Raw genomic sequence first — 11950 nt, 5'->3', positions numbered from 1 at the left:
TGCACAAATAAATCGCTCCTGTGTATATATGTGCAACGAATCATAATTAATATTGTGGCGTTTTTTCTACTTAGCACTTACATTGAAAACATTAGAACTTTGATTGCATGTTTAACGTTGCCGCGCATCGGCCTCGGATCTACGCTCATCATCATCAATTTCCTGTTCCTTCATCCCCTTGGTGCTTGCGGTGCACGTTTCCACTTGGTGGTTGCTGTCACAGGTGAAGAAGTTTCCAACGTTCCGTTGTTTTCGTCGCTTTTGCATCGCTTGTCGGGAAGGATGGTGAACAATTTCGCGGTTGCGAAATACTGCGACGATGTCATCGAAGCCGTACCAGTTGGTTATATTAAACAGAAAGACAACGTGGAACTCCGCGTGCTTAAGTGTTACAAAGTGGATTGGGTAGAGGACATCGATTTGGAGCATCTCAATTCCCTCGAAGGCGCCCAGTACTTCAAAGCGCAGTTGCTACAATTCGCAGGTACAGCAGAGTCGATTTCTTGGTCCTATTTCTTGGTTTTCCCTAGTCCACTCCTACAATGTGTTATACATCGCAATGCACGCCAATATTTGCAGACACTGTTGAAGAGGCGAGGCTTCAGAAAGTGGCTTGCATTAATTCGGAAGCAGATGCAAACCCTACAGCCTCTAAGGTAGGTGTGCCTTTACTCCTTTTGCATTTCAATGGCCTGAAGGGCAGTGAAACTTTACTTGTCCTGTTACACACCCTGTATATGTTGCTGAACATCTGCCTGTTTTCTTCAGAGTGCAAGAGCCAAAACAGCAAAGGGACGAACCTCGCAATGGTCCCACATCTTGAGCCAACACCAAAAGGCGATCAGGAAAAACCCTGCTTTCCATGCAGGTGCCAGCGCATGCAGCACGAGTGAACAGGATGACGAGGTAAATTAATGATACCGATAATTACAACGTGTTAAAAAAATGGCACTTCTGCATAACTTAATGTTCTTTCCTGTTACTTCCATTCTTCCTTGCCCCCTGTGCAGATATCTTGGATGAGTTAGCAATTGGTCTTCGCAGCCTGTGGTGTGCCGTGCAATTGCTTCATTGATTCTGTCTATGTTCTCGATGTCTCCTGTGTCTTCATTCATATGCAATCTTCAGGTTCTTCCAACACAAGCCTTCATGCTCTACACGATTGATCGAAGTATCACTGCCTTCAATGATGAGACTTCTGTGTGCCCTTGCATTCCATAGTCTTCAGAGCGCTATAACAAGTTGGAACGGAAGTACCTCAAGCTGAAAGACAGACTGAAGGACACCAGAGCTGAGCTTGAAGAGGTCCAGGAGCTCAATCACAACCTACAACGAGCCTTGCTGGAAAAAATAGGTATGCATGTGTCACTATTGCTTGATAGGTCTTTTCACCATGTTCCTCTTATGGTGAAACATGGAGCTGCCCCCCAGCTGTCTGTTAGTTTTAAGCTAAGTAAGCGTCTGTTCATGTCGTTCCTGTGTATACTCCATAATGTAAAAACGCAGGTTTTTACATGGAGTACAGTGAGGCCTATTGGTGGGTTGTGTGAGCCTTCTGTGGTTTCTCCTGTGTTTTCTTGAGGCACTGAATTGTGAACGGATAGGAAACCGTCTATGACCACCTATGCTTTTTCCATGGACTAAGCTCGCCTTGGCTCGTTTCCAATTTCTTGTCAACAGCATTAGTATGTGACTGAGTGGGAAAACATCTGAGGAATTGGAAAGGGAAAAGGCAGTCATGTCAATGTGGTGTAATTTATCCAGGTACAACCTGGTGCTGGCACACATTGTCTTTTTCTTCAATTGTTGATTTTGTTGAAGTAGTTGTGCTATGCTTTCGTTATCCCAGACCTTGTTATGGCCTTTGCTGCCTTTGTGCCATTAAATGCATAATCTCTCTCTCTCTCTGTTATCCCAGATGTGTAATACCTCCTTTTCATAATAGGTACTTCAAAGGACCATCCTCGGCCATTTGTCGCTGCAGCCTCCCCAATGTTGGAGACTGGATCACCTGCATCTCAAAGGCCACCCTCACGGGATGACATTTGTATTTTTGAAGAAGATGATGGATTGGTAAGATAATAAGAAACTTCAGCTTATCTTCCTCATGTTACTAAGGTGCAGCTCCTCTGCTAATCATTTAATGTATTGAGTGCTCGATTGTACCTCAAAAGACCAAGTTATAAAGCGTGAATTGCATGGCAAGAAAGCCATCGATATTACTTCAGAACTGAAATTGGGACCAGGCCATTTAGGTGCGTTGAGTTTTGGGCTAACCTGGCTTTGCGAGATTTCTGCTCAGAAATCGCAAGCGTTGGTAGCCAAAAAGCTAAGACAGTTAATCAATCGCACGTTGACTGTTATTGCATTTTTTTCCTCAGCACTACGGTTAAAAAAAGATCAGACCTGTATGAAAAATAACGCTTATTGGCAGTGGCCATTAGGATGGTAAAGAAGGAAGAATTGGCAGTAACCAGTTGGGAACGAGAACATGTACTCGAACACATGTCAATCTATGCAGACGTCTTTTGACCTCATGGAGCGACAGAATGGGTGGCTGACAGTCATTTAATCCTTAATTAAATTCGTGCTCTCTGACCAGTACATTCTCTAGCTTCACATTTTGCACTGCAACAACAGATGCATCTTGAATGTATCAAGTTGTGGCATTGTATAGACATGCAGCATCATGTACATTGCTGCTCTTCTAAAGACTCATTCGGTTGCCATTTGGAAGCCTTTGTAAAAAATGTTTCCATGCAAGTTAAATATCTTTGGCAGCTGCCAGTGAATGGCACAATTCTGCTTCGTGAGCCTTAGTATTTCTTTGAAGTGATGTTGCCCGCGGTGGACACGCATGCGCCAGTAGAACTATGGCGAGCTATAGTGCAACTTCGCAATGCGTAAAGCAGAGTGAATTTAGTGTGGTAGTGCTGCAATAGGGCAGAGAGCTGAGTGTCGCAGTGCAGACTGCTTGATGTTTATGTGACGTATGTTCATATCTTGCAGGTCCGGTTCCCCAATGTTGGGATTCAAATATGCTCGCAACTGTGGCAGGACCTGCAGCAACAGAAGGATAGCCACTTTGTAAAAAGCCTTGCTGTGGCAATATGGGGTACCGAGACTCTAATGGAACGCACATTGACAGGGTCCCTCTGCAACAGCAGAAAACAGGCGGACCAGCAGCCATGGCCGCGTTTGTCTCCTATCAAGGTGTCACTAATTAAGGGTACGTAGCAAAGATATTACTGAAATTGAAATCATGTTTCATTTGGCATATGGAAAAGACAACATGGTCACTCAGTGCTGCACTAACGCAGCAGCTCATCGCAGAGCTCAGCTGCGCTGGTATATTAAAGTAGATTCGTTTAGTACATGGGGATAACCAACACAGAAAAGAGAAAAATAACAAAGCACTGGCCCCGATTAGAGCCCAGTCATCTTTGGCTGCTAATGTGCCATAAAAACACCATCAACCAGGTTATTTCTTAGAGATCTCGTAAGGCTGAGCGTTCACAACTGTTGCAGAAGCCAGAAGTCTCCTCAACAATGCTTGTGCAGAAAGGGGCAAGGGTCGGAGGGGTCCATTTCGAACCTCTCTTAGCACTTCGCCTCTCACAGCAGTCATCTTTCAAGGTGATCAGCTAGTTTCTTGCCCATGAACCTATGCCTGGGTGTCTTGCCTCTCTTCGTCACATTTCTTTACATATTATATTTGTTCGCTCTGGAAGAGTCAAGATGGTCATGTACTAGCATAAACAAGGTTCCTAATATATACTTTGTTTGATAGGGAGCCTGAGGAGGAAGTTGGAGGCTGAAAGTGAGCCTGCAGCAAAGATAGAAAGCAGTCTCGAAAAAGTAAACAGATACCTTGCAGAAAAGATCAACGATCTTCGCAAGAGTGCAAGAAGAGTAGCTGCTATGTCTACAGAATAAAAGTGTTAAGTTTCATTTAGTCTTGACTTTTCGCTTCACTGCACCACGTTGCATGCGCAATGGCACAATCCTATAGCAATGCCCTAGTGAGACCTACAGGAGTCCAACCTATACTGGAAGACTACCGATTGGACCTACATGTCCACCAGGACCTATATGGTCCAGTAGGTACCTGTAGGATCCTATGAGTTCAATAGGTACCTATAGGATCCTAAGTGTCACATGGGGCCTATAGGATCCTATGAGTCCTACAGGTCCTATAGGGTTTCATAACACCACAAGGTCCTATAGGAATCTGGACCAGGGTTATACACTTTCTACAGACACATCTATATACACAACTTATCGAGAAGTTGTGTACATACAGGTTGTCCACCGTAACTATATAAGCAATTTTTAAAAAATAGAAAAATAACTTTACGCCAGTTTTAACCAATGGCAATGTACTCTCCGCCTAAACGGCCACCTTAAGACGGCTCAGGCAAACTTCTGTGACGGTGCATTAATTAACTTTCGTTAATTAACTTCTTAATTATCAACCATAGAGGATTGACCCAATGATAACATCGGGCCCCTTGCGGTCACTGGTAACGCTACCGTTTTCAGAACGAAAATTGGGGCAATTATAGCGCGTTTAAAGGGCCTGGAAATAAGATGTTCTGGTGGTCATCTTTCGACGCTCCCGTTTTCATTTCCTGTGTATGCGGGGGAGGGAAGAAGCTGACGTACTACTCTGTCCCCTTGCAATGTGTCCCCCATGCGACAATGTTTTGCCTCCCTCGCGTACAGAGCAAAAAAGGTAAACGGGAACGCTTCTAGTAGAGGGAGGAAAAACGACCAATCATATCGCCTTATTTCCAGACCCTTTCCTCGCGCTATAACTTTCTCGATTTTTGTTCTGAAAACGGTAATGTTACCAGAGACCCCAAAGGATTCGACGGTCTTATTGGGGTCAATCTTCTATCGTTGGTACTTAAAAAGTCAATTAACTAAAGTTAATTAATTGATCCACACAGAAGCTTGCCTGTGCCCTCCTAAGGTGTTTACAGTACAACCGCATTGGTTAAAACTGAGAAAAGTGATTTTTCTATTTTTTAAAATTACTGCTACAGTTACGGTGGAAATCCTGTATATGTGTCTGTAGAACATGTATAGAATGTCTATACAACTCTGCACTAGTTTGAAAAGTCATAGCTTGTTAATAGGGCTTCTATACAGTTTCTTTAGATTAAGTGGATAGAAAGTAGCAGTGATAGATACTAGATAGTCTATAAAATGAAGTTAGGAATTCTATAGACAGGAGAAGCCAACTTTTGTAAGGGACATGCCCGGGGAGCGAAATTACTTAACGCAGGCTAGTGTACGCATAGGAGAATGCGCGCACGCCTATTGGTTGGCGCCGCGGCAACCTGAAAACCTGCGGCGGCCAGAAACGAACGGAGTTGCCATCGCCCCATCGCGGCCAGCATGGCTGCCAGTACTTGTTTACACACTGCAATGGGAACTGAATTATTGAGAAGAGAAGGTGCAAGTAGCAAAGAAAGCGAGAGATGAATAGTATGATGAATAGTAATAGATGATCTTCTAGTACAGTGTTGCAATTGTGGAAGTGTTGTGGTCAGCTCTCGTTCCGTGCGGCATTCCGTGTTGTTTGGCGTGTGTGTGTTTGACATAAGCCGTTGTACAACGGTGGAAGAATTCAGTATTGCTTGGCTGCACCTAAGTGTACATAAACTCGACGCCCGCTCAAGACGCACGAAGTAGAAGTCTCAAATTCGTTTTCTTTTCTTAACTGCGCTTCTCGCTGGCTACCGTTATTACCGCAGGTAGTACAACCATATTTCAGCTGTGTTCCGTACATTTGCTGAGATAATTTAAGTGTTCTGTTATTCTTGCGTATTTAGCCGACGCCTGAAAGGATCTTGTCGCTTAATTAGCATCTGCAAAAACCTAGATTCATAAAAGATACAACAGTATCAGGCAGTAGTCTTTTACTTTGAAAAAGACAAACGCAGTGTCAAATAAGATCACATGTACAAATGCGTGACACAAATGACTATTCAAACATATCCTTCTGCAATCATTCTACCATTGCATGCTCTTAAGTTAAGTCTTGAAGTCGTTTCAATGAGACATTTCCCATATGATCCACTTACCGTTCTTCAAGCTCTGTAACACAGTACCCTCTCCAAATACATATATACTATGACAAATGGTTGTTGCTGTTGCACGCGCCTGTACTGTCATCCAGGGGATGGTTTTGGGGGGGTCGACCCCCTCCAATCATGCCCTTCGTAGTGCATTTTGGAGAGGAAAACGAAGGGGGAATCATCCTCGCCCATGTAAAGTCCCCATAGAAACTGCCCTCCCGAAATATTTTCTGGCTACCATCATGTCAGCTAACTACAATCTACTCAGGAAGGAAGTGGTACCCCATGGTCATGGGCGTACCGAGAGGGTGGCCATGCTCCCCCCTTGTAACTCCAAGATCGCTTGTGAAAATGGTGCTCTCTTTAGGCATAGGTTGTAAAGTTTATTCTCAGATGCCATGATAGGAACCTCTGAACGCCCAATGTTCGTCTCCAGCAAAAGAGGTGTTCGGGGGGGGGGGGGGGGGCTGCACTCTTGCTCCCCTTGGAAAAAAACCTGGGAACGTCAATGCCCATGGTTAATGCCTAACACCAAAGCTGTCACACCCTATGGGCTAATTTGTAGAGCATTGGATGTGTTAGACGTTACACCTATATATCTACTTCCTTGACACGTGGTCACGTCTTTATGCCAAGACGTGGAACGTCTTTATGCAATAAGGGGATAAGTCGAATGATACCAAACCGAGATAATGGGCCTGATCTGATTGTCCGTCCGTCACCTGCTCAGACTCCCCATATTACCGTGGTACACACCCTTCTCCCTTTCTGACCACGAATGTTTCTGTGTGTTGTTAAAAAACAAGCTAACCCCCTTTGCTGGAGCGAAACCTGCATTATCCTGTATCGTCCAAGCAAGGCTACTGAATGGTGTGTCACTACTCTTCGCACACTAGGTCCGCATTAGCACATACTTCTTCAGCGCCTGCACCAGAAACCTTGCCGAACCAACCTTTCAGGGTCTCTTAATCAGCCGGACCCTCGCCCCATCCCATTGTCAATATTTCTTGGTCCACGGCCAAATACAGCACACCAAAGTTCTGCCCTCAAAGCACTTGTGACCTTTTTTGACATCATAGGACTTCAGTCCTCACTGTTAGGTGACTCTGTTGTGTCCGCTCAGCCAGACATCCCATTCCAGAATCCTTTATTCATAGCGATCCTCATGGTGCTTCCTACACTCGCGCGCTATGGTCTCTGCGCGACACCACATTTCCCCCTCGCGACAAAAACAACGATAACACACACAATAAACCCATTCAACAAAAACCCAAACGTTGAGGTCGCTTCCTCGTTCTTGAGCTACGTCTAAGCTGCACTTCCTGAGCAGGAACGTCCACCTTGTCCGTCTTCGTTTGCTGAGTCGTTCCGCTCGTGGTGGCAGAGTTTTGAGCAGGTTCGTCGTCAGCTTGCCTGGACTGGGCTGTGGCGGCCCCGGATCCAGATCCGTTGTCATCCGGCCAACTGGGGTCTGGAGAAGTCTGGTGAGGAGTTTCATCCGAAGGTACGTTCCAGTACATAGCCACTGGTGTTGCATCCGATCCGGAAGTAGGCCTTCGGAGTAGTCTTGGCAACGCTTCTTTCGGAACCTTAGAAAGCTTGCTGCTGTTCCAAATTCTGTTATCGTCTAGAAGGAACGAATTGTTGCTCCGTTTTTTGATGATCTTCCTCGGTTCGGAGTACCGGAGTTGACCTTTGTAGATGTGTCCAGGAAGCTTGACACGCACAAAGTCCCCTGGTTCGAGGTGTTGTTGCTTTGCGCTTCTTTTCTCATCAATGTAAGCTTTAAGACGGGCTTGTTTCTTCTCAATTCTCTCTCGGAGGCGACTAATTTCCGATGCTGGCTCGGTCAAAAATTTTCGTGTTGGAAAACCGATGGTATTTAGTCGTGTTCGTATGTCTCTTCCATGTAACAGAAAAGCTGGGGCTAGTCCCGTTGACGCGTGAGGTGTAGCACGATACACCCCGATGTATTCCAGTACGGCCTCTTTGATTGGACGGTTCTCTAACTGTGCCACTTGAACGAAACTTTTTAGTACCTTGTTGAACCTCTCGATCATACCATTTCCTTGTGGATGGTAGACTGAGGAGCGTATGTGGCGAATTCCTCGTTCTTGGAGAAAAGCACGAAACTCGTGGGAAATGAATTGGCAGCCGTTATCAGTCACAATTTCAACGGGATGACCTTCCCTGCTGAAGATTTGGCGCAGAAACCCGATAACAGTTGAAGTTGTGACTGTATTCGAAAAGCACACTTCGGGCCACCGACTATGGTAGTCTATCAAGGTGATCATGTACCGGCAGTTCTGTGGGGCCTTTTCAAAAGGACCAACAACGTCCATGCTGACTTTTTCCCAAGGTTCCTCTGGAAGTTTCACAGGAGTGAGTGGAGCAGGTGCCGTCTTCGCGGACTTGTCCGCTGTTTGGCATATGTCGCAGCCCCGGATAGCAGTTTCGACGTTGCTGTCCATCGCAGGCCACCAGTACAGTTGACGCAAGCGCTGCTTTGTACGCACTATGCCCGGATGTGCCTCATGCGCCAGACCAATTACCCTTGACACTAACGCAGGTGGCACAACAATCCTATCCCCTCGCAGCAGCAGTCCATCAACTTCTGACAGCTCCGTGCGAACCTTGAAGAACGGCACAGCGTTGTCTCGAAGAGCCGCTTTCGAAGGCCATTCTGTTCGTATGTAGCGCAGAACGTCCTGCATTACTGAGTCGGAAGTTGTCTCACGCTGGAGCTGCTCCTTTGAGATGCATTCTGTGACGATGCACACCACGTCGTCTTCGAAGGGCTCCTGTGCATGATATGGAAGTGGCAGTCGCGACAACGCGTCTGCAATCTCGTTATCTTTCCCTTTTTTGTAGACGACAGTGAAATTGTAACTCAGAAGCCGTGAGACCCATCGTGATATTCGAAGCGGTCGGTGTCCGGTGCCCTGAGTGCTTAACAACGTCTGAAGGGCTTGGTGATCAGTCTCTAATGTGAACGGACGACCCCAAAGGTATACATGCCAGTGTTCAACTGCCCAAATGCATGCGAGGGCCTCTCTTTCTCCAGCTGAGTATTTCCGTTCCTGGGGAGTTAACGCCCGGGATGCGAAGGATACCGTGCGGAAAATGCTGCCATCCCGCTGACGCAAAACAGCACCAAGCCCATAAGCGGATGCGTCGGTAGTGACGGTAACAGGTAATGCTGGCTCGAACATGCTGAGGGCTGAACATGTGGAGATGTGTCTTTTAACCTTCTCAAAACTTGCTTGAGCTCGTGGATTCCAGTGGAAAGCGTCTGCACCTCGCAGCAGTTCACGCAGAGGTTCCACCACATCTGCATAATTCTTTATGAATTTGGCGTAGTGGCCACTCATTCCCAGAAATGACCTCAGTGTACGTAAATCTGATGGTGCTGGGGCTTCTAAAATAGCTTTGACGTTGGTGTCGAGTGGAAACAGTTTTCCTTCCTTTACTGTGTGACCGATAAAAGAGAGCTCGCTGACGCCAAAAACGCACTTGTGATTTAACCGTAACCCTGCATCGGAGATCCGTTGCAAAACTGAACGTAGATTCTGTTCATGCTCTTCTTCATTCTTCCCAAATATGATGATATCGTCCAGATAGTGTAACGCCCCTGTACATCCTTTCAGCACATTAGCCAAAAGCTTCTGAAATGCAGATGGCGCGGAGGCCAGCCCGAAGCACAATCTCTTGTACCGGAATAGACCTTCGTGCGTTATAAACGCAGTGAGATCTCTACTCTCTTCGGCCAGTACGAGCTGGTGGTATGCTGCTGTTAAGTCCAACTTGGAAAATATCTTTGCACCGGATAACTTGTTCAGCAGCTCTTCCATATTCGGCAATGGGTAGCAATCTGGCACGACAGCTTTGTTTGGTGCCCGCAGATCTACGCATAGCCTGATCCGACCATCCTTTTTCTTGGCCACGACAAGTGGCGATACCCAGGGCGATGCATCAATAGCCTCAATGACGCCCATATCCAGCAGTTTCTTTAGTTCTTTAGACACATCGTCACGTATCTGTAGGGGTAGCCTTCGGAGTTTAGTAGTTGTAGGCTGCACGTCTGTCCGTACTTTGACTTTGTGTTCGTAGCCTTTGGCTAGGCCCAGCTCCGGTGAAAACAGGTTCGCAAACTCGCACTTTGCTATTCGCTCGCTGGCACCGGTTGTAACTGCTGTCTCCAGGCACTGTAAGAGTGCCCCGTCAATCCGCAAGTCTAGCGCAGCAACTGCGTCGAGCCCCAATAGTGTCGTTCCATGATGTACGACGTAAAAGAGAAGGGTCGCGCTACGTGTCTTGTACTTGACAGGTAGGATGACGCACCCTCGCACTGGGATCTCTTTCCTCGAATAGTCGTGAAGTTCGATTGACGCAGGCTGCAGGGTGAACTTCTCGGCGTATGTGGACTGATACACAACCGACGAAATTATGGAAACTGACGAACCCGTGTCTATTAAAAACGTGACGTCCTTTCCACCGGCTTCTGCTGTAATGTGGATAGCCTTTTTCGCAGATGATTGCACTTCCAATAGTATTGCAGGTTCTGTCCTGGACGGGTAATCCTCGTGATGTGCGCCTTCAGTTACGACTTCGCGAGTGGCACCGCGTTGCTGCTTTTTTGCACCTCTGCATACGGCTCCGAAATGCCCAATTTTCTTGCACTTGAAACATTCTTTGTACCGGGCTTTGCATTCCTGCGAGTTCGCCAGATGGTACGGTGAACCACAACGAAAGCAAGTAGTTGCATTCTTCCCTTGAGCTTGGGGCTTGGGAGTTGCGGGCTTGCCAGCTGATCTCTTGGACGGCTTCTTGAACACTTTTTCAACCGCAGCTGTGTTCTCCTGCAAGATCCGCTGGGCTTCCTTGCGGCTCTGCTCAACATGACTCGCGATCTGTGTTTCGTCAAGCATGGTCCCGTAATTGCAGGTAATGGCGAGACCTCGAAGAGCAGTCACGTATTCCTCGATACTTTCGTCCGGCAGCTGAGAACGCTGACGGAATTTCCTGCGCTCCACCATAACGTTATAACTCTCGGCATACCGCTTTTCAAGTGTTGCCAAAGCTTCTTTATACACATTTACCGTGGCTGTGGTGGAGTCTCCGCTGCTTTGTTCCGACGGTACGGCAGGAACTGACAACGTGTAGAAAATTCTTTGTCCCTCTGTCCCAAGAGCATGAAGGAGCATTGCCTTTTGACGATCAGGCCTGTAGGATATTCCGTCGATGGCAAGCATATAATTATCGAACATCCGCCGCCATTGACTCCATGGAACGGGAGGCTTGCCTGGTCGCTCAAGAAACGGCGGCACAGCAGGAAGTCCGGGGCAGTTCATGACGTTTAGAAAGTAACGTTGGCGAATGAGTCCTCAATCCAAAAACATCTCGCAGAAGGTAGGTTCTCCCCGACGTCGCCAAAATGTTGTGTCCGCTCAGCCAGACATCCCATTCCAGAATCCTTTATTCATAGCGATCCTCATGGTGCTTCCTACACTCGCGCGCTATGGTCTCTGCGCGACACCACAGACTCATTATGATATTTTACAGCACCACCACAGTCAATGGGTTTGAGTATCACCCCTGGTGATGAAACTCCCCAATCATAATCACCAAATAAATTAGTTGTTGGGTACACACTAGCACAAATTGCACAATACGCATTCAGAGTACATGAGGGGTACCAGGGCAGTTTTCTTCCTTATATGCACCTATACGTAGTCTCAAGCGTTGGAACATGCACCACCACGACTCCATCACCATGGGCAGGTCAGTGATGCAACGTGCAGGAGTGAGACGGGCTCTCTCAAAAACCATGCGAAACATTTCACAGTCCAAACGAATTATGCAGG

At 46.8% G+C, this 11950-nt stretch overlaps 2 protein-coding genes across 4 annotated transcripts in view; one reads left to right on the top strand and one right to left on the bottom strand.

Annotated features, from left to right (window-relative positions):
• Positions 1-11950, bottom strand: part of LOC135368526 (uncharacterized) — a 129200-nt gene that overhangs the window by 89990 nt on the left and 27260 nt on the right. The window lies entirely within an intron of this gene.
• LOC135378569 (uncharacterized) lies at positions 162-3951 on the top strand. Of its 3 annotated transcripts, none has more exons than XM_064611622.1 (7): positions 162-484; positions 580-656; positions 769-906; positions 1011-1354; positions 1946-2073; positions 3010-3229; positions 3791-3951. In XM_064611622.1, exons 5-7 carry the CDS (start codon positions 1993-1995, stop codon positions 3934-3936), a joined length of 447 nt encoding a protein of 148 aa, XP_064467692.1. In that variant the 5' UTR covers positions 162-484; positions 580-656; positions 769-906; positions 1011-1354; positions 1946-1992; the 3' UTR covers positions 3937-3951. The 3 variants fall into 2 exon arrangements, with proteins under 3 accessions (XP_064467692.1, XP_064467694.1, XP_064467693.1); XM_064611623.1 differs by lacking the exon at positions 162-484 and having other exon boundaries at positions 503-656.

This window comes from Ornithodoros turicata, chromosome 1 (genome assembly GCF_037126465.1).
Source record: "Ornithodoros turicata isolate Travis chromosome 1, ASM3712646v1, whole genome shotgun sequence".
NCBI lineage: Eukaryota > Metazoa > Arthropoda > Arachnida > Ixodida > Argasidae > Ornithodoros > Ornithodoros turicata.
This window is presented reverse-complemented; position numbering and strand designations above follow the sequence as displayed.

Coding starts and splice junctions, on each gene's coding strand:
- LOC135378569 (XM_064611622.1), top strand. CDS start 1,993: ATGTTGGAGACTGGATCACCTGCATCTCAAAGGCCACCCTCACGGGAT. Junction 2,074..3,009: donor TTGAAGAAGATGATGGATTG/GTAAGATAATAA, acceptor CATATCTTGCAG/GTCCGGTTCCCCAATGTTGG. Junction 3,230..3,790: donor CAAGGTGTCACTAATTAAGG/GTACGTAGCAAA, acceptor TTTGTTTGATAG/GGAGCCTGAGGAGGAAGTTG.